The 24,883-nt window shown below is 46.3% G+C and overlaps 9 protein-coding genes across 9 annotated transcripts; 3 read left to right on the top strand and 6 right to left on the bottom strand.

The window, feature by feature from the left end:
• Window positions 1-919: 919 nt before the first annotated feature.
• Window positions 920-4,974, bottom strand: AGABI2DRAFT_123279 (hypothetical protein; the record flags this gene model as incomplete). Its single annotated transcript, XM_006457346.1, has 6 exons — window positions 920-2,350; window positions 2,412-2,504; window positions 2,563-3,375; window positions 3,427-3,670; window positions 3,723-3,912; window positions 3,960-4,974. 6 exons carry the CDS (start codon window positions 4,972-4,974, stop codon window positions 920-922), a joined length of 3,786 nt encoding a protein of 1,261 aa, XP_006457409.1.
• Window positions 4,975-8,282: 3,308 nt separating this feature from the next.
• Window positions 8,283-9,863, bottom strand: AGABI2DRAFT_79606 (hypothetical protein; the record flags this gene model as incomplete). Its single annotated transcript, XM_006457345.1, has 6 exons — window positions 8,283-8,361; window positions 8,415-8,675; window positions 8,731-8,977; window positions 9,010-9,181; window positions 9,236-9,500; window positions 9,550-9,863. The coding sequence occupies 6 exons, from the start codon at window positions 9,861-9,863 to the stop codon at window positions 8,283-8,285; spliced, it is 1,338 nt and encodes a 445-aa protein (XP_006457408.1).
• A 1,174-nt stretch (window positions 9,864-11,037) lies between these two features.
• On the top strand, window positions 11,038-13,680 carry AGABI2DRAFT_196124 (hypothetical protein). The gene is made up of 20 exons (XM_006457344.1): window positions 11,038-11,206; window positions 11,275-11,488; window positions 11,545-11,627; window positions 11,687-11,721; window positions 11,866-11,920; window positions 11,991-12,018; window positions 12,070-12,109; window positions 12,163-12,180; window positions 12,256-12,281; window positions 12,343-12,440; window positions 12,493-12,508; window positions 12,565-12,604; window positions 12,663-12,763; window positions 12,819-12,843; window positions 12,897-12,922; window positions 12,972-12,980; window positions 13,034-13,061; window positions 13,118-13,175; window positions 13,238-13,431; window positions 13,489-13,680. The coding sequence occupies exons 2-20, from the start codon at window positions 11,448-11,450 to the stop codon at window positions 13,576-13,578; spliced, it is 1,011 nt and encodes a 336-aa protein (XP_006457407.1). The 5' UTR covers window positions 11,038-11,206; window positions 11,275-11,447; the 3' UTR covers window positions 13,579-13,680.
• A 1,453-nt stretch (window positions 13,681-15,133) lies between these two features.
• AGABI2DRAFT_181624 (hypothetical protein) lies at window positions 15,134-16,984 on the bottom strand (the record flags this gene model as incomplete). Its single annotated transcript, XM_006457343.1, has 5 exons — window positions 15,134-15,829; window positions 15,889-16,044; window positions 16,107-16,378; window positions 16,435-16,872; window positions 16,930-16,984. 5 exons carry the CDS (start codon window positions 16,982-16,984, stop codon window positions 15,260-15,262), a joined length of 1,491 nt encoding a protein of 496 aa, XP_006457406.1. The 3' UTR covers window positions 15,134-15,259.
• A 1,092-nt stretch (window positions 16,985-18,076) lies between these two features.
• Window positions 18,077-18,896, top strand: AGABI2DRAFT_123275 (hypothetical protein; the record flags this gene model as incomplete). Its single annotated transcript, XM_006457342.1, has 3 exons — window positions 18,077-18,313; window positions 18,372-18,682; window positions 18,755-18,896. The coding sequence occupies 3 exons, from the start codon at window positions 18,077-18,079 to the stop codon at window positions 18,894-18,896; spliced, it is 690 nt and encodes a 229-aa protein (XP_006457405.1).
• A 249-nt stretch (window positions 18,897-19,145) lies between these two features.
• Window positions 19,146-20,022, bottom strand: AGABI2DRAFT_139777 (hypothetical protein). Its single transcript, XM_006457341.1, has 6 exons — window positions 19,865-20,022; window positions 19,778-19,805; window positions 19,667-19,717; window positions 19,523-19,593; window positions 19,378-19,463; window positions 19,146-19,324 (listed from the first exon to the last, which is right to left on the bottom strand). The coding sequence occupies exons 1-6, from the start codon at window positions 19,955-19,957 to the stop codon at window positions 19,312-19,314; spliced, it is 342 nt and encodes a 113-aa protein (XP_006457404.1). The 5' UTR covers window positions 19,958-20,022; the 3' UTR covers window positions 19,146-19,311.
• Window positions 20,023-20,134: 112 nt separating this feature from the next.
• Window positions 20,135-21,403, top strand: AGABI2DRAFT_181623 (hypothetical protein; the record flags this gene model as incomplete). The annotated part of the gene is made up of 5 exons (XM_006457340.1): window positions 20,135-20,198; window positions 20,254-20,402; window positions 20,451-20,888; window positions 20,945-21,067; window positions 21,119-21,403. The coding sequence occupies 5 exons, from the start codon at window positions 20,135-20,137 to the stop codon at window positions 21,281-21,283; spliced, it is 939 nt and encodes a 312-aa protein (XP_006457403.1). The 3' UTR covers window positions 21,284-21,403.
• Window positions 21,404-21,802: 399 nt separating this feature from the next.
• On the bottom strand, window positions 21,803-22,072 carry AGABI2DRAFT_56433 (hypothetical protein; the record flags this gene model as incomplete). The annotated part of the gene is made up of 1 exon (XM_006457339.1): window positions 21,803-22,072. A coding segment is annotated over one exon (270 nt), but the record flags the coding sequence as incomplete, so codon positions are not given.
• Window positions 22,073-23,214: 1,142 nt separating this feature from the next.
• On the bottom strand, window positions 23,215-24,824 carry AGABI2DRAFT_123271 (hypothetical protein; the record flags this gene model as incomplete). Its single annotated transcript, XM_006457338.1, has 7 exons — window positions 23,215-23,619; window positions 23,675-23,974; window positions 24,031-24,069; window positions 24,122-24,197; window positions 24,234-24,445; window positions 24,495-24,767; window positions 24,819-24,824. The coding sequence occupies 7 exons, from the start codon at window positions 24,822-24,824 to the stop codon at window positions 23,215-23,217; spliced, it is 1,311 nt and encodes a 436-aa protein (XP_006457401.1).
• Window positions 24,825-24,883: the final 59 nt, after the last annotated feature.

The raw sequence follows: 24,883 nt of genomic DNA, 5'->3' as shown, positions 1-24,883 counted from the left end.
TTTTTTGACAGCTGTATTGAAAGTTTTGAATGGTGGCTTTGCCCTTGCGCTTACCATAGTGAATCCCCCCACTTCATCGGGGTGCAGAAGCAAGAATATCGAATTGGAAAGTGTGATGCAATTACAACTTCTACTAATGGCTTGGGCACTACAAGTCAACGTCAACGTTCAACCTGCCGGAATAACTGCAGTGCATCTTATTACTACCCCAGAATTTACATTCAATTCTGGTCAACGCCGAGCACGAGGCTTACAACATTCCGGAACATTTTGTGAGGTTTTTGAATGACAGGCTGCGAAACTGTAAGCATGGCGCTTACAGCACATACTATAGTAGCCGGTGACAGAATATCATAAGATATTCTGTTGTGTCCCTTTTGGTGTAACGGTTACTAGGCCGATTCTTAGGGTAGCCCGCTTACAGAAACAGCCAACAAAGCCCCCTAATTTGAGACAATTACATAGTAAACAGCGATTTCGAGATCACCGCAAACGTTGCCGGAACGGTCGAACCTGTCGGTTTCACACCCGTACAGGCGGAGGGTAGTGGTTACGGAACGGATGAATTCCTTCACTACCAACCACGCATCAACGGACCGACACACAAGCAAAACACAAGAACAACATACTCATACTTATACACCACACACCTACTCACTAACACACAGGCACAAAAAAATAACAGAAAATGAAAAAACGGGTATATATAAAATAAATAAACAAATTGCGTCGTTCTCATTGGCTTAACAGTAACAGTAGTAAGAGGTAGTAATAATAGTAGTAGTATATGTAAGTACTAAAAAAAATAACCATCATAGTACACAATTGCTCTCGACAGTGTAACAAAAAAAAAGAACAGAAAAAAAGTCACTTGAGCAAAAGAAAAAACCCTCTTAAAAGATCATGAAATCATACTCTCTCATGATCTATCCGTCAAAATCCCTTTAACACCTCCACTCTGCGTCCTCCCTCCATCCCTCCCTTTCCCTTTAAACATCCTCAACCCCCCCATCGCAGCCGCATTACTAGCATCCGTACTCGCACTCCCACTAGTAACACCTCCTCCCGTCGATCCACTAGTCACATTATTACTAGTACCCACACCATTCCAACTCTGACTTTCATACCTCCCCCTCTCCCAACTCCTCGTCCCAGGCCCATTCCCACTCCCATTCTCCCTCCACACCTGCCCCTCCTGCTGTTGCTGTTGATTTAGGTATCCATTCCCATCAACAACCTCAACCATCCCATCCTCAAAATCTCCATCAGACCCCGACCCCGGAAACGGAAACGTCGCCGTCGCCGCCGTAGTCGTAGCAGATCTCGACCTCGAAACAGGTAACGTCACAACAGGCACTGGCACAGCCTTCTTCTTCTCCTTCTTCCTCTTCTGAGACCTATACTCGGGATCCGATTTCGCTTTCGTATGTGAAGACGACGACTTTGATTTAGAGACTGGTGGCGGTGAAGAAGAAGAGGAGGAGGTGGGTATAGGTGTCGGTTTCGATTTCGATTTCGACTTGTATGTTGATGATGATGATTTATCTTTCGTTTCCAAATTCGTTGTCGATGGTGGTAAGGGTGGCGGAGTAACCACAGTCTGTGGCGGCACCACACGAGATTCCAAGCTCATCCTCCCACCAACACCAGCACCAATCGTCATCTCCGATCCAGTTAGAGGCGTCTCACCATATCTTTGTCCTTCTCGTCGTCGTCGTCGTCGTAGCATCCTCTCAACATCATCATCCCCATCCTCATCCTCATCATCCTCAGCCTCATCAACATCATCCTCAACTTCATCAACATCATCTCCAATCCCAAACCACCCATCCTCAATATCACTCTCCTCCTCATCTTCGTCATGACCAACCGGTTGCTTACCCTTCTTCCTCCCTCTCTCCAAATGATGTCCCGATTCCGACATATCATTCGACCCAACAGGCACACCCCCACCCCTCGTCCCCAAATCAAATTTCATATTATTCGGTCCAGGAGTCAAAGCCTCCACCGGATCCTCCTCTGTCTCAAGTTCCTCATCTTCCGTAGTCGTATTCGTACTAGTCGTACTAGTCGTAGTGGTCGTCGTAGTAGATGTCGAAGTCGATGCAGAATGAGATATAGATGATGGGGGTTCAAAATATTCGACATCATTATCATCATCATCATCGACTTCATCGCTATCGTAATCGTGGTCATTGGAAAGGTTCTTCTCTTCATGCTTCGTTCGACGATGTTCCTCTTCATTTTTTCCCTTCTTCTTCTTCTTCTTCTTTTCCTGATGTACTACCTCACTCTCCTCCCCAAGCTCCATATCAAGTTCCAAAACCTCTTCCCCTTCCCCTCCCCCTGCCTATTCATAATCGTAATGGTGGTCGTCATCATCTTCCTCCGCCTCTTCATCGGGATCCGACATCGACTCCAAGCCCCATCAAACTCTCCTCATCATAATCCTCCTGCTGCCAATTCGGATGCTCATTCTGTATCGAGAAAATACTTCTCGGAAGCTTCAAGAGGAATCACATCAATAACCACTTCAATGAATTCAAAAATCAAGATACTCACATCTTCAATCCCCTTCCTCAACTCCTCCCACTCCCTGACATCTTTACACAAAAACCCCAACAACATACTCGGATCCAACCCACTCAACGGCATCTTCCTCACCTTATCACAATGAAATGTCCTCAACTCCGCATTCGAATACGACGTCACATAATGTTCCTGTACCGGATCCAAACTCTCTCCTTTGCCTCCTGCACTTCCAGACGCCAACGATGCAGAATTGGATTGAACAGAAGGAAGTGTGTTGGTGGTTGTGGTCGAACTCGTGGACAGCACCACTGATATCGGTATCGGTCCTCCACGATGCGGCTGCTGTGGCCGTCGTTCACCGATTTCAGAAACATGATTTTCGTTGTCAGGACTAGAAGGCGCATGTCTCTGACTCGTCGTGCTCGCGGGACTCGTCATGCCCGATGAAGGACTAGGACTCGTCGGACTCGCCCCATCGTGTTGCGGCGGATGCCAACTCGAAGGCGGACTATTACTAGCCGCATTCGACATTCCCTGTCTCGCCTTCCTCATCATCAGCTTACTCCCCCCACTCCAAGACCTATCCCTCTTCAAACCTTCCTCCACAGGCACAGCCAACATCTCCTTCTCCCTCGCTTGCTGCCACTGCGATCCCTCAGACGAAATATCCAACACAGACCCCACTGGCATCCCACCAGTCGGTACACTTCTTAACGGGATAGCAGGTCTCGTATGATGCGGATCGAGATAAAACAAGTTGTCAGCCTGAGATCCGACAAAGTAGTATGAGCTCCCAGGTCGACCGCCTGCTATTCCCACTGATTGCGGCAAGGTAAAAAGCGTCTATGATGATGATCGTGAGTGAAACAACTTTCCAAGCGATGCGATGCTCACCTTGATCGTCTCGTAGTAAATCGGATTTACGCCATCTATGCCTAGCCTCAAACCCACTAGAATCAAAACAGGACGATCTCCCCAGTGCAATGCTTGCGACGTCGATGACGTCGATTTACTATGAGTTCGGGTAGTCGTGGAAGAGTCGGCATGAGAAGCCAGAAACACATCAGTCTGACTGAGCACTCCATCCTTGGCCACTGAAACGCCCACACCGGACCTTGGGAATTCATTGACTAGGCGCCTAAAAGGGATCAGACCCGAATAAAAACGAAGCTAGGAATGATGATCCGTACTTGACAGCACCAGCAGCAACACTGGGACCAAACCATTGTCCAACGTCCGTTCCGAATTCCTTCCCGGCCAAAGCCATCCTATGGACGGAAAAGGGAGCGTCAGGCGACGGGGTGTCGAAAAACCAGGTTAATATTTGAACGTAGGTTGCGTAATCTGAGGTATATACTGGATAAGGTGGCTTGCGCCAATCTGGGGGATAATATTAGGAGGTAAATATATAGGCGGTAAATACAGACCTCGACCGAGATGTACATGAATCAAGGCGTTGGCCAAGAGGCTTTGTCCGGTGCGAAGCATACATCCCCAGCCTGTATCGCTAGACCAGGATTTTTCGCCGCCCCAGTGCCACCTGCTCTTGGAGGGACTACCAGAAGTGGTGGTGGTGGAGGCGGCGTCATTTACCGCACTCGGGGGCTGGCTGGCGCAGAGACCGGTCAAGGTGGAGTCTTTGATCGGTTGTGAGAAATGAGAGCGATAAGTGAGCCATATTCTGGAGACAAAGTCGATGTAAAAAACGGGTGGCCAATGGGCGCCCGGAGGTGTTTTTTGTTGTTGTTGCTGTTGTTGCTGAGAAGCTGAGGGGAAATGAGAGATGGAAAGCGAGAGATCTGTGGTGGAGGCTATGGATGAAGTGGATGATCGATATGAGGACGGGGGCGAGGTGACACGTTTTCCACGGGGGGTCGTATACGAGGGGGGTGGCGTGGGCGACGGCGGCTCGTATCCGATGTGCTGTACGCCGAGGAGCCAGATGGGGTCTGTGCATTTATCGGGGGTAGCATCGCTGTCGAGCAGATAGCGCATGGCCTTGTCGAGATGGCCCTTGCCGTGTTTCGCCACTGTGAGCAGTGCCGACGCCTTGGACTTTGGCGAGGGCTGAGCCATGATTGTGCTCAGGTTGAGATCGGTCGAGGAGGAGTTGAATGTGTGCGAGAACCAGCCCGAGAGTCGGGACTGTAGGTCGCCCATGGAACGTGTGCTCGGGGAGTCGTTGGCCTGCCGTGGGATCGCAATCGGCTCGACGACAACGGCCGCGTCGTCGTCGCGCTCTCTGCGGGGGAGAAACCGGCTCGTTCTGCGGCTCTTGGAGGGACTGGCCGCAATCTCGCCGGACGATGAGCTGCTCGCAATAGGGGTCGACTCCGTCACAGACCGGGACCGGTCGCGGCCGTGGCGCTGGAGAAACTTGGGCAGCTTCGACGTCGAGTTTGGCGCTGCGTTGCCCGGCGGGGACGACTGCTTCGAGGCCATCGACAACGGTGCGCTGGGCTGAGCTGAGCTGTCGAGTCTGATGCCTGGCGGGATGACAAATCATACCGAACTTCCAATCTCTCCACTTTCGGTCACTCCACACCTCCGTCCTCGATAAACCCTCCAGTAGTCCATTAAACTGAAACACTTAATTGGCAATAAAGGTTCTAACTTCTTTGTTAGCATTTTCAAGGCTATGTTTTCCGGATTAACTACCCTATCAAGCTTACCAAATCTCATTCTATGGCACTGCACTTGGCCAAAATCTGGCTGCTTAATGCCGTTATCAGACGCCACAGGCAGTAGTCATTGAGCCACGAACGATATGCATTTCTCACCTAGTCTCTAATATAAAGAATCTGAGGACCGACTTCTGTCCTTTACTTTCACTTTCTACACTTGTCCGTATCACCATCCACATCTGCGGTACCAAGTCAACTGTCAGACATACAAGTTCATTTAGAGGCACCAAATATATACACATATCCTATCCTAATCACCAAATGGAATACGTCGATCATCAGCCACTATGATCATTCATGTTCATCTTTGAACTTCTTCTTTCAAAACCCTAATCATCTTCAAATGGAAGCTGGGACAAGGTAGCGAACAACAAAGTGATCAGCAGTTCCAACTTCCAAGGACTAAGCAATATCGAGAGGATCATATTCTTTATGCTTAAGATCAGTTCTCTGGCGGTATTAATTGCATCACCTCATGGCTGTTCACCACCGGTCAGATTAAAATCTTGCATTTAGGATCATGATACAGTGCTTGAAAGGTTAATTTAGATAAATACGGAATGAAGGGTACAAATGCTTCAAGTACTATGATCATCAATCAAGGTGGAATTTGTCCATGTTACCCGCTCTACAGAAGCCCAGACTTGAGCGCGCGAGCCGCCGACGAAGGAAGCAAGCCTAAGCACTGCCTAAGCCTGCCCCGGCCTTTTATACGGCGGCGACCGGTCTGACCTTGGCATGACCTCGAGGCTCCCAGGCAGCGAGTCGGCCAATGCCGAGTCTACCTGGCATCACTCGATATACAATTTCCCCAAGCATCATTCTAACATCATTGCATTAGGCTTGATATGGATCAAAACTCTGATTTCTCTCATTCACGCATGTCCCTTCAATCTACCGTCCGCCAAAACCGGCGACACAAAACTTACCCATCCGATTCCATGCCTTAACTGCGAAGAAGTACAGTACAAAAAAGCCACTCCTGAGCCACACACGCACACGATACACGGCGCTTGGCATTTGTTAAAATTTTTCTTTACGTTACATGCAAAATTTTCACAACCTTCTTTCTACCAATAGAAAAGCTGATAGACATTTTCACGCGCGCACGGGCTTGAGAAAACCGAATCTAACTGATAACGTTCTGGGGTGGTTAGGAAAAATTCAACAGAGATCAAACCTAACCCCGCGGATTTCAAATACGAATCAAGGGAACACCGTACCGTGTATTCTTTACAAGAGATTCAATCAATTAGCTTATCCACGCTCAAGCTATCAACTTCACACCCACATTGGTTAGACTGACTACCAACAATTCTATCTTGCTCCATTGGATCTGGGGCGAACTTCTCATCACACCACTTTGTATTGACGGCAACCGAGACCCGGAATCAATCTTATTTTCTTTCTAAAATGGACTAGAGTCATTGTACATTCCACTAACATTGTCAAGAGGGTATCGCAGTTCTAGCGTCAAAAAGTTGACCCTCACAATGGATGTATATCAAGCATTACGCGGTTCGGATAAATAAATCCGGGAGCCGTAACAACAACTCCTTGTGTAAGCGGAGGGAGATGTGAACGAGGAAGAGGAGAGTGGAGGGTTACGATGACTACCGGAAAAAAAATAAAAACATCGAAAAAAAAGGGATTGAAATAAGACGCACAAATTTGCGTTGCAGTTGATAAAGCTCCACCAAGTGATGATTTTTTTAAATAAGGAAAATTTTCAATTGTATATGTTATACAGAACTTCTTTTTTCCGTATGTACAATATTGACACCCACGCGTGTCGCGCTTTCAAGAATGCCAATCAACCCATCAATTTTTGCTCGAATGTCCCCAATTGATAGTCAAGTAGCGGCGTTTTCGCGATAGTAAGCAAACTAAGTGGCAACAAAGAGGAATTGGAATATAAACATGTCCACGCAATGAATGTGACTTTAAATCAGAAGAGCGCCACTAAGAACGTGAAGCGAAGAAACAATTGCGTGAGATTGCTTGAGAGATTGTCAATAAATTAGCCAAGAGTCGTTCTGTCATTGGTTGGGATAGCCTTCATCGGTAAAGTGTATTTGTTTCCTCGTGATCATGAGTTTTGGTGACGCAAATGATAACTCATGTGATTTGAAAGCTTTTGAAAGAAGCCTCGAGACGCGAAATTGATATCTTGAACAAACAATAAGTACATACCAATTGCAGGATCGAGGATCACTGAGAACTCGTAGTCACTGAGTCAGCCCGCGTGTAGTCACTATATATAGTGACTTGCATATCCAAGCCGACTGTAACAATGTTTGAGACGACTGACCATATGTCGGTTGACTATCAAGAAAAGAATTGAATTAAGGAACTTTGAAGCAACTTAGTCGGGGACTTTGACACCACTGGACACTGGAATATATGCGAAATATAGGCGTGGTGATCGATGGACCCACTTGGCATTGCGCAAGGCACATTCTTTCAAGATCTTCCGGCAGTAGCGGTAAATCTCTGTGTCCGACCCATTCTAATACACATTCATTCATCAGCCGTTATAGACTTGAAACACACCTATAAACCCATCCGTAGCAAATGCACATGGCGCGGGGAAATGGGGCCGAGCCCGTATCAGATCTAGTCAACCTTGAAGTCAACAAACAAGCTCCACTCTCCAAAGGGAAATTAAACGGAATGTAATAAACGTTCTGCGACTTTCCCTAAGTGCCCGTGTAGCCCTCAAGGCCGTCAAACGCCACTCCACTTTGAGCTTTAGGTTGCTTTCCAAGACAGGGTAACGAGAGTTTAAGCCAAAGGGCTGTGTACTACTAGTACGTACGTAGTCTTCGTGCCATTCCAGCCGCATCAGATAACCAAAGATAAAACTTGAGACGTAAATGTATGATGATTGGGCCCCATCGATAAATCCCGTAGTTATGTCTGCGCGTATAGTATAGGGTATAATGATCATAATCATAAAACAAGAATAATCCGAAAATCACGGAAACAAAGATGAAAGGACAGCAGAAGGACAGTGAAGGGTTGATTGCAAAGAATAAAAGAGCGTAAATTTCGAGTCAATTCCAATTAGTGAATCTCTTCCATAATCAAAGACGCTGCCCGTTCAGAACGGGGCTCGATCTTGCATTTGAAAGGCTCGGGATAACTGCGATTCGATTTATAAATCTCTCTTTTTATCATAAAGAAGACTTGACATACCTGATGGTACCCGACGTATTCTCGTGCTTTGGGACGATAGGCACGCCATTTTCATCCAACGCATTAGTGACATTGAAAACTGCAAGTGTCATAGCGACAGTCATAGCCAGCGCTGATTGAGCAAGATACATTCCCGGACAAATACGCCTCCCAAAACCGAAGCAAAACTCGCGGGGATTTGGCTGAGGGTTGGGACCAAGATAACGCTCGGGAGAAAACTCGAATGGCTGAGGCCACATCTTCTCGTCATGCATCATTTGCCTGTAACGTTCAATAAGCATGATTCTTCGCAATATTCAAACAGAATGGGCTATACCAGAAATTGCAAAGGACGATTGCATCCTTAGGGATGAAGTAACCTGCAACAATTCCATCTTCCATGGCGCGATGAGGTACACCGGTGGGTGCCACATTGTTCCATCTGAGGACTTCTGTGACGACCGCATTCACGTACGGAAGCCGGGCAAGATCTTCGTGCCTCGGAAGGCGATCCCGACCAACGACGGAGTCTATTTCAGCTTGTGCCTTTTTCTGAACATCTACGATAGAGTAGGCGGTTAAGACTGATCGTCACATAATCGCAGGTAGAGCGCACCAGGGAAAAGGACCATAGCAAGATAGAAAGCGTATTCAGCCGATACCGTTGTATCCGCTCCGCCACCGTAAAGTGAGCTTGCCGAAAACTTTAGGTCTCGGATACCATCTGCATCCAGCTTACTTTCCTCGAGTATACTGGAGACGTATGACTTCGGCGCAGTGCCAACCTCCTGTTATGCAGCGTGTGAGTGATTCTGCGTAGGACAGTACCATATACCACGCACCATTTGTTGTAGCGTGAACTGATAAGGGGCTTCAACCATCTCTACGGTATCCTTCCGCCACCGCCTAGCCGTCTCCATGAACCCCATGCCAGGAAACCATTCTGGGAGGCTTCTTAAGATGGGAAAGAAGTCGACCAAGAAAGATCCCGGTATAGTCGCTTTGTTGAAATTAACGTTGGCGCGTTCAATCAATGCTACATATGGGTCATCACCGTCCTGCACATCGATTCCGTAGGTTAATTTTAGGATAACATTGCCTTGAAGTCTAAAGAAATGTCAAAAGCGGGATACAAATTAAGTATGATGATGCTTACTTGCGCAGGTGGGACATTAAATCATCGGGCTTCGCAAGTGTCCTCTGGAGAAATCTTTGACTTGATGTCTCTATAAGATGGTGGAACTCCCTCATCTGCGCCGTGCCACCTATGGCCTTGGCGATGTCTTTGCGATAACGTCTAAACCGCTCTCCGTACGGGATCAGGACCAAAGTCTCATTATAGCCAACCAGTTCGCCACCCATCTCCAGGCGTGGTCGATCGGAATAGATGGCACCCTTTTTATCTAGCTCCTGCATGACATCCAGAGAATTTATGATGATGATAGGTTGTCCCAACGCGCTGACGGACATAATGGGGCCTAACACGGAGGTTCATTTGAGTAAATTTTCAGTGACACCAAAGGCTATTCTTTGTTGACTGACCATACTTGCGTCCCCATTCAGCGAATGTTAGCCATTCCTTTTGGGTGGGCATTTGTGCCGCATTCTATTTGAAAATGGAGTGTCACTAGAACCCAAACTTAGCCTTTGCGGCGAACGGCGGGGCTTACACCAATTACTGGAAGTCCAATGGGCCCGGGAGGAAGGGGAGCGGGCAGCCGACTGTGTTTGATATATGAGTTGAGGAGGTATACACCAACTCCGAACAGGCCATAGTCGAGGGATGTGAAGGAGAGCATGGTGGTAAGAGGTCAAGCACTAGGAGGCGTGTAATCTTTGAATGATTCGTTGATGGAGGAACACATGTGCACCGTAACCAAACATTTTCCGTTTCTCTTCATTCAATGTTTGTTTTCTTTCCTTTCGAGCCCAGCTCTGGTTTGCCTAATTTAGAAAGCCTTTTCCGCGAGTTACGCAATACGATCACATGCTCTGCCTGGTTCCGTCATCCGGGAACATCCCGGGAACCAACCACCCGAGGGAATCTTTGTTCGAATTTGTGCCAATTTGTCCCTGTTCGCCGCTAAGATCAAGATTCCATATCGATTTTTGACATCTTCACTTGTGCATCCCCGGAAATTTTCGAGCTCAAAAATAGGCCATGTCACCGCATGGGAACGTTTCTCTCGTGATTGTTCGACCACCGACCGGGAGAGCTTAGAGCAGGTCAGGAGTAGGTTGTTGAAACTGAAGTCCTTTGGGATTTCCTGTTCTATGATCGTACAAGAGTGGCTGACTCGCATTATATCAGTGTTAATGACTTTCAGAATGACTGGCCGGGCCCCTCACCCTTACTACTGTAAGGTTTTGCAGACGTACGTAAATTTTGTAAGGGCATGGGCTCTCGACCAGGTATCTATATCAACCTGAACCTCAATTTGAACAAGTTTTGTCATCGTCTTCTATGACTAATTATGCCAATGTGGCCATGTCTATGACACCGCTCTTAGTCGTCTTGCAATAGCTTGCAATCCGATGGATGGCTAATTAACCAGCCAAGCCTTCAAACAAGATTGATTTGCATGTTCGCATGCGTAACTATGTTGCAGCGGAACATCCCAAAATAAGCACTGATTTGTTACAGAGGCTAAAACATTCTTCCCCATCCCCAAGGCTTCAATGATTATATTACTGCGTACCCTGGAAGGCAGGAAATACCCTGGAAGAAATAACACCTCTGACGTTGACACACAGCAACCAGAATTCAAAGAACCATGTCTCATTTAGACCCTGGTATAGATCGACTCCATAAGGTAGTTCCTAACGTTATATCCATTAGGAAACTTGTTTTCTCGTGGCTCGCTCCTGATACAAACAACAGAATCGTTGGATCTCTTCATAATCCGGTGTAGCTTGACGGACTATCTATCGTCCCCACGCTCCTTTCCTCGCTCGCGTGCTGGTCATTTCACCTCTCTGGACACGCTCCCGTCGTTTATACAGTCCGACCTACCACAGCCGCCCGACTCACTCTCGTTCTACCCCGGAGAGATAATGTCAGCCACGTTAGACGATAATGTCCCTCTCGACAACACGTACGCTCGATCAGTACCCCTGTTATTCTCTTGCTAACGATCCCATAAATCGATAGCTTCGGAGCCATGCTGATTGGCGTGGTAGTCAGTGCAGTCTTGCATGGCGTATGTCTTCTGCAGGCTTTCTACTACTTCCAACGTGAGCACTTTTCTCGGGACGATTGTATCAATGTTCTCAAATCACCGTCTCGGCGGTAGGCTATAAGAAGGACCCTTTTTTCATGAAAGCCCTCGTAAGTACCTTTCCCCCTTAACATCGGCGTCTTTCGTTCTTCGTTTTCTTCGGCAAGTCTCGTCCTCGGGTCTTTATTTTCTCTCCTTTCAATTTTTCCGTATCAGATTTTGCGTGCTCTGACATGAACTTACGTGTAATATAGGTCGTTATCCTGTGTACCTTCGATGCTTTCCACCTATGTATGGTTACGCATACTGGTATGTCGTCTCTTGGCTTTTCTTCGCCGATACCATTGCTTGGTTGGCTAATTGTTTTTCGAAATACTAGTTTATCATTACAACATAACCGGCTTCAAGTAGGGACAAATTCGAATGATGTGGAGATCCATACTAAAGAATGACTATAGTGATGATTCGGCATTGAAGCGCATCGTCTTTTCCGTAGTGGTACGTACAACCTCCCCCGCTCGCTCCACGCTTAACTGACGTTCGGTTCACAGATCGAGGCTTTGCCAACCGTAAGTGGTTCGATCTGCCCCCCGGTGATGCCATCATCCGAACTAAATCCGCTCCTTCCCATCGTGCTCAAATAGGGTTTAAACGGTGCTTTTGTTCAGACGTGAGTACATCGGAAGTAGAGCAGAATGGGGACTAATTTCGGATCTTCCTTTGCGTGGCAGGTTCTATACTTACCGAGTATGGAGGCTCAGTAACAGAAACTACTTCCTAACCGGCCTTATCCTCGTACTTATTTTTTGCTGTGCGGGATGCGGTACTGGTAAGTCTTTTCCTATGTCACACCAACGTCAAATTAATCACTCTCTATATAGCCTGGGTAGTCATTGTGTACGTCTGATGTTGTTGGCAACCAAATCTGTTCGACTGAATCATGTGATTGTTAGCATGCAATTGAAGACCTATGAACGCCTACTGGACTTCAATGTAAGCTGTCGCGCCCAAAGTCCTAGTAGATGCTTGACTGACGACATTTGTTTTGTAGCCTCTGACCATCACGATCAACGCTCTCTCTACGAGTATCGATGTGCTCATAGCTTTAAGCTTGGTGTTTTTGTTACACAGTGCTCGAACCGGGTTCAAGAGGTTAGATTCTTTTTTAGCACTTTTTTCGATTAATCTGACCCCACTGTTAATCCAGATCGGATACTATGATCAACAAACTGGTATGCAGGACTATAAAGGAACATGCAATATAGGCTCACGGTATATGATACAGATCATTTTCGTTGTCAATACTGGAATGTGAGTATCTTGGGTATTTCAACGTCACATAACTCACACTCTCTCGTAGTTTAACGACGTAAGTGTCACATTTCATGGAACACCAGGCAGCTTCATAAACGAATTTCTCAGTCTTTGTGCGATATCCTCTCTTATCTCAGTACGCCAACACAGTTGACTGCTTGGACGTAAAGGCTGACGGCGATTGATGATTAGCTCGTTGCTTCGCCCCGCACACTCCTGTATGCCAGCTTTTACTTTTGCATTGGCCGATGTAAGTTTCCTCACTAGTCAGCGTGTTATGCCATTGTTCACTCTGCTTCTCTGTCCTTTCAGTGTACAGCAACTCCTTCCTCGCGACATTGAATGCCCGAAATGGGATCACGGATAGCGTTGATAACGTTGACCATATGATGGTTTCGCTTCCACGTAGTGCTTTATCATCCACACAAGGCAAGAGCCAACAACAGAACATCTCAATTCGAATCGATACTACACAAGAATCACTTCACGATGCTGCGATGCGCAAGGTGACTAATTACTTGATGTTGAGTGTCTAGATGAACAGTTATTTACAAAATTACTAGGCTCACACAGCCCGCATGAGGTCGGGTATGCTTGACAGCGTGTCGGACATGAAGGAGGCGGTTGATGAAAATGGTAACAGACAATATTGACGAGACTCCTTCGTGAGCATCATTACTGATGAGGAATTACACACGACGTCCTCCACACAAATTCATTGAATAGATCATTTTGCATTTTCTTGGGGGTACCCAGCTAGGCGTGCGATTGCCAAGAACATGGACGCTTGGCCGTGTTCCTTTTTCTTTGTACAAGACTCCCGATTCCTGACACACGAGCACTAAACCCAATATCCATGACACTACCTATGGAAGTTCGATCGGCTGTTAAGCTGGCTTACTGAACCAGACTAGTACTTCTCAAAAGGTCTTAGAGCCCTCAATTTCTCCTGAAGGAAACCTTAGGAAATCAAGTCGTCCATCTTATCACTTGCCCCTTTCGCTGTCCCCTCCGCCCGATCAGTCCACTTGGAAATCATGTCTTGATAAAGGTTGCTAGGGTCCTCCCTCCGGTCGGTTCGGCTCCAGCTGAGTGGATTTGACGCCTGAAAGCGTGGAAGTATATGTGGCTCACCGGCCGCAGACACAGGTTTCTAACATCGAATGCTTTCAACTTGATACTGATCGACGATTGCTTGAGGATGCTGAGAAGCATATACATGCAAGGCACGGGTGCTTTCGCATTTGCGAACATGCATAACCTCAAGCACTGAAGTACAGTTGGCTTGCGTTTGTATATTTCCCTCATTTCATTGATTTTCTTATTGGACTTAGTCACTTAGTCGGCTGCCCTAACGGCCGCTCCACTTAAACATCACCGTGCCGCACAATCTCCCGTCGACAAAAGCCTCCGGAAGATTTCTCTATAAGAGGCTAGGTACGGATTTTCTAAATTTCGGGCCTTTTTTCCGTCCGAGAATGGGCATTTTTGTCCGGAATAATTGTCTGAGGTAGAGTTAGGGGCCTCAAAAATACCAAAATAATACTAAAAGTCTCAGAAATGTTCCAGCAAGCCTAAAGTACAACTCTTAAAAACGATAGTACTGGTGTGGAGATTGATCAACTGAGCCACAGCTGCAGAGATCCTACGTAGATCATGGTCAAGCAGATGAGATATCTGTAAATCCATCGGATCGACCATCAAACCTGCCTCATTTATGTTCCTTGGTGAAGATGATCAAAATCTAAAATAAAATAAAACAATTGGTTCTTCAAGACTATTTTTATTAAATCCCCTCTTGACCCAAACCCTAGGCGGTCCACGGAGGGGCATGAGCTGGCTTGAGTCAAAGTCTGACGTACTTAAACATAGCGAATGCGAAGAAACAAAATAAGAAGAAAACAAAGATGTATGTTTCGGACACACGTACTTAGCCCGAATACACTCTTAGTTATTTCTGGCACAGGGAAACCTATTATTGAATTTTGATTCTCTGATGTTGTTTGAGTCTGCGCGAAGTTGGACATTATTCTGTGCTGAGGGACGTGAACTGCCAACAACTTGTTTTATAGTAGCCTGTCGGTGCCCTTTGTTTCTCAAACAGTGCGCCCAGTTAGAACTTAGGCTGATTGCTATTGACCCCTTTAATACCCTTGGAGTCACAACCCCGTCATTGAAACGGTTGCTAACTCGTCGCGTGATACTTTCTGTCCGCGGATTTTTTAGCAAGTGTTATCTAGTGTTATGTATACTTGGAGAGAGTAAATACAAGTAGGATCGATCGCAAGCGTAAAACTAACAAAAATCTCCCAGACTCGAATCCTTCCACGGAACTCAAGCAAGGAATACAAACACATCATCAATAAACGACCAAGCCGGAGCCCTTCCACCATGGAATGCCAGCTCATCGTTGCCAACTGCAACCACTTTGAACTCGAAATACTTCCAATCACTAATGCCCGGCCTAATCGTCTCAACGATCTGTCCATTCCACATAACGTCCACAAAAGCATTCGTCTCTGACGGAGCGTTGAATGCGCTAGAATGGAAAAATGTGATCAAGTACGTCTTTCCAGGCATCGTGTCAAGCGTATATGAAGGCTTGAGAGTTCCAGGCAAACTGTCAGTACCGAATCCAGACCCCAAAAGCCCGGCAGAGCTTCCAGAATGCGCAAATGAATCGTGATGAATGATTTCGGCATCGAAATCACCTCCTGGAGAGCTTATCGCCGTCCAGTATTCAGTGGATTGGGTCCAGCAGATCTCGGTTGCAGGACAGGCGGCGTAAGCTTCGAAGCTGCCATCCATAACCAGAGACTTGCGTTTATAGCCTCGGGAATATGTCACCTTGAGATTGCCTTGACCAAAGTTGTTTGCTGTGGACTCATCGGCAACAAGATAATACTGAAATCAATCGTATTAAATTTGAAGTGAGCTGGAATGAAAGGTGCGCGATTACTCACGAAGCTGCAGGAGTACGTTGTCGGAATACCATCTACTAATGCGCGCCAAATGTTGAAGTATTGACAAGCGCCACCCATTCCATCGGGACCACGAGTGTTGCACAACTGAGCACAAGCGCTCACGTCGTACCTGTCAATGAAAGCGAAACCCATGTACTACGGAAACGAGATTGAGTCGAAGGATTCATATTTCTGATAGAATCGTGTTCGAAACGTACACCAGGAGCATTATTAGCGCCATCGACAGGGCCAAAGACAAGCTCATATCCTTCAGGGACTTCGGGATCAGTCAGTGATTTCGAAGAATAACCGCTGCTATTCTGGATGTAGACCAAAGGTTCCGGGGGAGGCTTCAATTGTTGACCACCAAAATTGGTCTTTTCCTCGGCGGTATGGATATCGGCGTAGAGCGCGCACTTGAGATTGGATTTCTCGTGGAATACCCAGTCAAGCAGCTCATTATTATACTCATAGTACAGATTTGCGAAGACTGACGAAAAGAGCTCAGATCCACTAATAGAAGAACCAGTGATATAACCGACTTACCGCAACCAGTAACTCTGTCGCAAAAGCGAAGGCAATCATCAACGCTATAAGTATTATTAGGAACAACTGTGTAAGTCAGATATGCAGTTCCTTCGATGGATGCGTCTCGATCAGTTGGCCCCATTCCGGTCCCTTGGAACACAACGTCGTATCCGTCAAGAAGTCGCGGAAAGAGTGAACGCCTCGTGGGGCTAAGCGGTACAAAATCTTGCATAAGTTTGCCATCAACAGCAGTGACTGTTGTTGGGGGCGGAGCTTGGCCAGGAGGAGCATCACCTGTCGCACCCGCCTTCTGGTCAACAATCCGTGCAGTTGAGATGATACTATCAACATCGGTCTTGCTGAGTTTGGTATCCAAAGTGTTCTTGGCCGAAGAAGGTGGTTGTAAAAGGTTATTGGGCGCGACAATGGTGGCATTGGATTCACTGTCTGCTGCAGCTAAAGTACACAATTATCCTTAACCTGCCTTCGGTGTGATTTAACATGATAGCGTACCTGAGATAGAAGCTGAAAGAACAGCAAGAGAAAATAAAGCGGCGAAGTTTCTCATAATGGTGAGGAACTGTCTGAGGGTGGAGTTCGGCTTTTATCTTCCTGGAGAACCTCTGTCCTCGGATACTTAAGCGAGCCGGTAACAGAGGGTTCAACATTTTCCCAACGTTATGCTCATTAAGATTCGCGTTCCTTGGTTCCACGTGTATTCTCGGCGTTGGCAGACAGGTACGCATCCTAGGCTGATACATTTTATTAATGGCTTCCACGAACAGCGTACCTCATATGCCTCAATAAGATTTACAATCAGACGGCGTATAGAGACCACCGTAACCGCATCTGTTCAGGTCAAAGGGTGTCGAAAATACTACAAGAGGTCCAATTGATCAAGAAGCGAGGACAGCGGATCGTGTTTTAGGAACCGGGACCCAACTGAACAGGACTATGGCAGATGAATCATTTATTACATTCTGATACTTCGGAGCCTAAAACTATATCATAAGTAATCCGATGAGCTTGGATATTCGTGTATTAAGAGTCACGGACTGAGAGCCGTACCAGTGGTTTTCATGAGGCTGTTTCAAAGAACAACACAGTCGGATTTGTCACTGCGGCACACGCATTTGGTAATCCAAGCTTCGTGCCTTGAATGATCTTGTCGGTCAAATGAAGGTCAACATGACGTCGAAGCATAGATTGACGGACGTACCTTTGTATTCTTATTCTCAAGCTCCAGACTCGCCTCGACGAACTTTCTTTTCATAGCCGCGCGTACCTTGACCCGGAAGTCGGAACGTCGTAATCACAACTCCTTCTCCACTCCTGTCGAATACAACAGACAGTTATACCGCCGAGCTATACCCGACGTCAAGAATGATCAAGAATCCAACTCCTCTCTAGCAGCGCGAAAACTTCTTGACCTTCGACTTGAGCTGTTTATCTGAGTGCAACCCATCACACGTCAATGCACGAGCTTCAACTCGCTTCCCACGGAACCCTCCTCTCGCCGTGCCGAAACTTTTGCAGTTGATTCTCGTCTCGGATATCTTTCTGCACCATTGAAAGGCTGGTATGTCAATCTTTGATTTGTGGGGGGAGGACTCAATGCTTTGGATTTCGGTGTTGAGTTAAATTTAGTTGCTTACCAAAGATGTCGGCTGTGCTGGCCTATCTCGCCTCTCAAAATCTCGTCTATCTTCCTCTCCAACAAATTACGTGCCTGCAGAAACCTGTTTCAGTTGTTTTTTTGCTTTGTTCTGCACGGCGGCCACCGCCGCCACGAAGTCCATCGCTTGCGGCTACCACCACACAATGGTTCTTTCAACTTCCCCGCGCCGGCTCACGATATCCAAAAGCTTCGAATGGTCAATGTCTTACACTCCAAGGCGTATGCCCTACCTGTGAAACGTTACCCTACATCTTTTAGCATGTCTCTCCAACCCTAGATGTTTTCGATGAAGATGCTTACTTTGGATTATTTCCTTCGAAGGCCAATTCATTTGGATAATCTGTTTAAACTGAAATTCGATACACCAATATTCGCATGTTTGTCTGGCCTCCAGAAATCGCTGGAAGAACTCGAGCTTCGGTACATGAATCGTCAAGTTAAGGAAGAACTCGGAAATCAGTTGTATCCGTGTAGAGGATTGCTGTCCGTTCAAGTTTTTGAAGCGTATCTTCCTTATTCTTTCAGAAGGGACAGACGAAGGCGCTTTTCAGTTTCCCAAATTCGTGTGCCTCCAAGTTGGAAACCACGGTAGGTTTTCGTTACATGGTATCGATCCTCCTTGTGAATCGGGCGGAAACTGGCGCTAATTGTATAAGATAGGACCGGAACGATTCATCAGTCCATTTTTCATTCGGGTAGTAGCCGTTTGACGGATTGGAATGATGAAATATGGGGCATTGAAGAACTTAAGCAGGATGGACTTTATCTGAGCAAAATGGCAGTACGTGGAGTCTATGAATGAATGGTCCTCTGATGTGAATTATTTTTGTGTTCAATGTCCGGCGTTGTACTTTGTGTAATCTTTGATTCCCCTTTTCTTCCTCATTTAACCTGACATGTTAAACCATGATGCTGGTGTGTGTCCGACCGACGATAAGGGCTAGGAACTCAAAATGTTAAATGATTTCTGAACGTTGAACGTTGACATATCTGACATCCCGGCTATTTCAATATTGGTTTGAAATCGGAAATTGCCAACGGAACTCAGAAGATGAACATGGGTCAAAGTATGTGGCATTTATGAAGTACTGTGAAGTACCAGGTTCCTTTAATCAAGTGCCAGACGTCTCCGCGCTCCGAACCTTGGATCTAACCGGCATTCATAGGTGATACACATTCTCGTCGAATTCGATGCCTAATATACAAATCTGGGTAATCTAACGACCATATCTGGGGAACGGGTCAGCATAGTTTCATTGGGGCTGTTATCAGTAAATGCTTACTTCTGCAGCTCCCATTCTCTATTGTCAAGGGGGCATACATTACGCGTTTTGAGCCATCGGGAGATACAGTGGAAGTGAAAGGCGTGCTAGAACGTTCAAAAAGAATGATAAGCAAAGCACTACAATGAAAGGAGCGACAACGCACGTTGCAGATACCCCACGCTGCATTACATTCTTCACTTGTGGCGGAAACCTGATTGGCTTGACAATCAATGCCTTTTCATTGACGCAAATGATGATGAACGATCAAGATTAGGAATTGAGCCCTCGACAGAAAATAACGACCCACATAAGTCCATAATGTGGTTCCTGCAGATGGCGCAATTGTCGACGACGATGTCTAGAAAATGAGGCCTTGTGAGCATCAAAACCATCTCACCAGGGCGTAGATATAACTCACCCCATGCCCACAACGAAACAGCATTCCACTAATGGCAGAAAAGAATAAGCAACACGAGGTCATCGTTTACAACGAGAGATCCAGCACCTTCTTAACTTCAAAGCGCGCCTTGCCACTGTCTTTGCCTTCTTTCTTGGATTTGGTCTTTGGTTCACCATCAACTTCCATTGCGTCGGCCATAGTTTACTGGTTGATGAATCCGAGTACGGAGGAAATGGTGGAGGGATAAAGATCGTTTGCGATGACTGGAGTGGTTAATTATGAGCCCTTTGTTTGGTTCATTCTTGTGATGCAATCACATTACGTAACATTCTGTTATGATCACGAGTACCCACAACCCATCCAGTCGCGAGTACCATGGCGGAAGCTACATGGTCATTTTCTCAGACATTTACATCGCATTTCCAGCAAGCGCAGTCTGGTCTGCTTTGTTATCTTGGTTAGATCGCTTTTTCCTGCTGAATTATCGATTCCAGCTCTGGAATCTCGTATCGAAAAAGCCAGAGCAGGACCATCCTCGCAAGACGATCTCAATGAGCTTTCCCACTCTCTGGCAAAATTATCTAAGGATCTCGCTGATGCATCTGGGTCTCTACCGAGCTATGATCAAAAGCAATATGAGCTTGTACGTTTTCAATTCCTTGTCCGTTCGGAATGATTTACATGCGTTTAGCAAGTAAAAACATTAGAAAAATCAATCGACGATCTACGAATGTCATCACTTTCGAAACCAAAATTCTCCTTCAAGCGCAAGGTGGTCACGCCATCAACAATATTGCCAACGATAGCGAAGGAGCCTTTAAAGAGCATCGGGACTACAGATCAACCTTCATCGACGCACCTAATTCTCAGTTCTCGTTCCCAGAGTTTCCTAACGAGATCTTCTCTCCCGGAACATTCTTCACAAACAAATCTGTCGATTTTTGATCTGGACCACTGTATCGTTGACCTTCTAGGCAAGGACTCGGAGGTTGCATCCAAAGATGACCTTTCGATCTCTGCCTTGCACGTCCGAAATCTTTCGAACTGTGTTCTGTTATTACCTATCATCGAGGGAAGTGCTTTGCTTCATGATATGTCCAATTGTACAATCGTTCTCGGATGTCACCAGGTGTGTCAAGTCGTGACGTACTCCCAACATGATCGACTGAAATTATTTGGTTGTAGTTTAGAATGCATACGTCCAAAAATATTGATGTTCTTCTATCAATATCATCCAATCCAATCATAGAAACCTGCAACTCTATTCGATTCGGCCAATACCCAGCTGCCTTCATTGACCGCGAGCAGGTACGCCGTACCCTAAATCCGCTCATCTTAGCATTGATCAATCCTTGTCAGACCCCAATGGTTTACTCAGTTCAAGATTTCTCCCATATTCGGTCAACGCCATCGCCTCATTTCTCACTTCTGACTCCAGATGATCAGCTTGACTTGGAAAAAAAGGTTTCGTCTTCGAAGAAAGTCGATGCCGTAGGGCAAATAAAATCAATCGTACCTCAGTAATAAGAAGTTATCTCGCTACGTATTCACGTGGATCAGTTTTACCTGGCGAGAACATGCGGGTCTCTACAACCGGATTTCATCCTAGCATACCCTCAAACATATTTGTGCCTTATACGGTTTATAGCACGTATACCACGTGGGCCTTCATATTTTCTTTAAGTTTCTGCTCACCTGGGTGGTAAAGGCTGCGTGTCATATGAAGAGCGTTCAATGAAGGAACATTAGAAAGAGGATGCACAGGCCTGGATTACTGAATTAGCATTTCTTTATTCGTCGCTTCTATTCCCCAGGTTAAGCGAGCTACCGAACGACACCCCACACATGCGACCACTTCTCACCCTAGCACTGGTGGATTTCCTTATAGTATGCGATCAGGGATTATACATACAAAGCTCTACAGCATACCTATGATGGAAATGCAAGCCTCCACAAATTCCTCAGGAATGCGCCAATCCGCGAAGGTACCAAGGTGATACGAAAGAACCAGAGACGCACAACAGGGAGAATGTATGGCATTCGCTCAAATGAGAATATCCATCTGAGAACAGTAGTGGAGAAAGGAACGGGTGGCTCTCGGTAACTTTCCCATTTCTTGATGAAGTCAGGCGGAAGACATTCCCATCTGTCCCATTCGTAATCGGATGCTTTTGTTTTCTCGTGATATACGGAGTTGAGTACTTCTTCCGAGACTTCCGGGAGAATTGCCTCAAAAAATTGCAACGCTTGTGCAGCATTGAATCGCAAAGGAATATTTCGTGTGGCCATTTTATCTAGAAATGGCGCGAGCATCGGTATGTGCGGTGCCAAATGCTGAGGAATGTTTCAAACATTATACCACCACAAAAGATAAAACAAGAAGACCTACCTGAAATCGCATACAAAGTACTCAAAGTGAAATGTTGGGAGTAGCTCAAAACGGAAGTATCAGTGAAGAATCCCGCCTCGGTTATGCTGTCTGTTTTTTTGTGCGATGCGACCACACAGGTGCTCATTAGATTTGAAAGCGAAATACATGGCAGAGACCACACGCCTGAAAGAGTTAAGACCAGGGCCAGTAAAGAAAATCCCGCAATTGCCTCCGGTGGCTCGGGGAAAGGGGACCCACAATATGAATTCAGGCCTTCTCTGGATCTTCCCGAAGATCCCACGAAATGCCAATCATCCTCAACCGAAAGCGGCACTTTGAGTCGAGTCAGATATGCCTTTATGACGAATTGTTTCAGAATAACTCCCACATTCTCCATGCCCAAAGTAGTTCACTAGTGAGAAGAGGTGAAAAATTAGTAGGAAGTCATCCTTATGGGAATAATGAAAGGAGATACATCGATTGGACAAAGCGTCACGATGATGGGCGATAATCGAGAATTCAGATATGATCAAAGGGCTAAGGAGGCAACACGTTGCGTGAGTGCGTGATGGAACATACTCTAGTACTAGGACCTTTGTGGTGCTACCAAGGGCCCGCGATTGAGAGTATGTGCAATCTTCCGGTTTTGCTTTCGACAGTTTGTTCATACTTAGGAAAATGCACAGCACTATGTGTATCGCAGCTTCCTAGTTTGCACCCTTTTTCCGCGTCGCCCGCTATCGTAGAATTTTAGTTGATCATGTGCATGAATGGCGACGTAGATAGTGGGAGGAAAGTAGGCGTAAAAAAATACGAGTGACTCACAAGCATACATGGTTGGCGATGCAGAACAAATCAAGAGACATATCAGAAAGACTACAGGAAGAACGCATAGTGAGATGAATCTGGTTCTCTGAGCCGTCAGAAGCTATAGGTGATCGTCATGTGCATTTCTTGTCTTTTCCCTTCTTCAGGTTAAGCGAGCTACCGAACAACAGCAACTATTTCACACCCTATCGATATCACTGATGTATTTTATCGTACCAAATCAAGGTGTTCTTATACCTAAGGCTCTACAGCACAACTAGGACGGAGATCCAAGACTCCATAGTTTTCTGAGAAATACGCCAATCCGCGAAGGCACCAAGGCGACCCGAAAGAAGATGAGACGTACAACAGGGAGAATGTAAGGCATTCGCTCGAATGAGTATATCCATCGGAGAACAGAAGTTGAGAAAGGGACAGGTGGCTCTCGATAATCTTCCCATTTTTTGATGAAGTCAGGCGGAAGACCTTCCCATCTGTCCCATTCATAATCGGATGCCTTTGTTTTTTCGTGATATACGGCGTTTATCACAGTTTCAGGGATTTCCGGGAGAATTGCCTCGAAAAATTGTAACGCTTGCGAAGCGTTAGATCGTAAAGGAATATTCCGAGTGACCATCCGATCCAGAAACGGCGCCAGCATGGGGATTTCTGGTGTCAAATGCTGAGACATGCTTCAGCGATCATGCCATCATAAGATATACGATAACTGGGTTTACCTGATAATGTGCACAAAGCACGCTACCAAGTGTGCCAACATCATAAGCGAAAGGATTGTAGTCAAACTCGCCTTGCATTGTATCATGTGGCTGGTAACCGGAACCATCCCATGACAGCTTGTAGGGCAAGCGACACCGGGTCCTATCCGTATCCATCGGGAGCATCATCGAGATATCGAAATCGAAGAGACAATAAGTCAGTTGACCCGACCATTGGAGCTGGCTTCGAACTGAACAGTTCTCATAAAGAGTGTCATCGTCGCCAAAATGGCTAACCAAAACATTTCCAAGTTTTATATCCTGCGGAAGACAAGTTTTGGCGTCTCTCAACCTTCAAAAGCGATGATGATTCTTACGCGATGTAAGATATTGTTCTCGTGTAAAAATGCGAGAGCCTGCTCCTGCTCAGAAAACGGAAACAACGATAGTTCAGGGACTCAGGCGTACTTTGAGCAAAGAATGCATAATGCGAATGACATTTCCGACAGGCCCTCTCTTAGGGAAATACACAACACCACCCCACCTGGCATGGTAGTCAGCTCATGTATCGCTCAGCTACGTGAAGTTCACTTGCCTGGGCATAACCACAAAAGAGAAAGGCCCATTTGAGAGGATGTTCAGAACGGGAATAAGGCAGTTCTCTTTCAGAACTTCCAACCCCTGTGAGTGTAGAAACTGGAGGATACGGTGTTCTTCAGAATCAGTTACGATGAGTTTAATGGCAACGTGATGGGATGGGTCATTGGTCTCCTGCGCGTATACGACTTTTCCCTGCTTGAAAGCTAAGTGAACTGCCAAGAATCAATCGCGAACTACCCACCGTAAAATCTATTGCACGAAGTGGGGTGTTTGAGTTTCCCTCGGAGCTATAGTGGGAGTATGGATACTGCATCTCGTATGAGTGCTCGCAACCCAAAGTAGGTTCAGAGTACCAGGGCTGATCCTGAGCAAGCTCATTGTGCACATACAGTCTATAGCCACGCTGGCGAAACCATTCCAGAGTTGAAGGCGAGTCCCAGAAGGCAATGCGCTCGTAAATGTCTGCATCGTCATTATTTTGAAGTGGAAATGGAAATGGTATTGGAATCGTATGCTAGAAAGCAGAAGTTCATAATATTGCCATGGGACAGGACGAAAAACTTACTTCCATGTGTGGCAGCGCGACACTCTTCGCGCTCAGCTCAGTTCAGCATTTCAACCTCTGAGGTT

The sequence above is a fragment of the Agaricus bisporus genome, assembly GCF_000300575.1.
Source record: "Agaricus bisporus var. bisporus H97 unplaced genomic scaffold AGABI2scaffold_17, whole genome shotgun sequence".
Lineage (NCBI taxonomy): Eukaryota > Fungi > Basidiomycota > Agaricomycetes > Agaricales > Agaricaceae > Agaricus > Agaricus bisporus.
Note: the sequence above shows the minus strand (reverse complement) of the source record. Positions and strands in the feature narration are given on the sequence as shown.

Excerpts from the sequence above, each read along its gene's own strand:
- AGABI2DRAFT_139777 (XM_006457341.1), bottom strand. The coding sequence starts at position 19,957 with ATGGCCGACGCAATGGAAGTTGATGGTGAACCAAAGACCAAATCCAAG. Across the intron at positions 19,806-19,864 it reads CGCGCTTTGAAGTTAAGAAG|TGGAATGCTGTTTCGTTGTG; the intron begins GTGCTGGATCTC and ends TTCTGCCATTAG. Across the intron at positions 19,718-19,777 it reads TGTTTCGTTGTGGGCATGGG|ACATCGTCGTCGACAATTGC; the intron begins GTGAGTTATATC and ends CTCATTTTCTAG.
- AGABI2DRAFT_196124 (XM_006457344.1), top strand. The coding sequence starts at position 11,448 with ATGTCAGCCACGTTAGACGATAATGTCCCTCTCGACAACAC. Across the intron at positions 11,722-11,865 it reads CTTTTTTCATGAAAGCCCTC|GTCGTTATCCTGTGTACCTT; the intron begins GTAAGTACCTTT and ends CGTGTAATATAG. Across the intron at positions 12,282-12,342 it reads AACGGTGCTTTTGTTCAGAC|GTTCTATACTTACCGAGTAT; the intron begins GTGAGTACATCG and ends TTTGCGTGGCAG.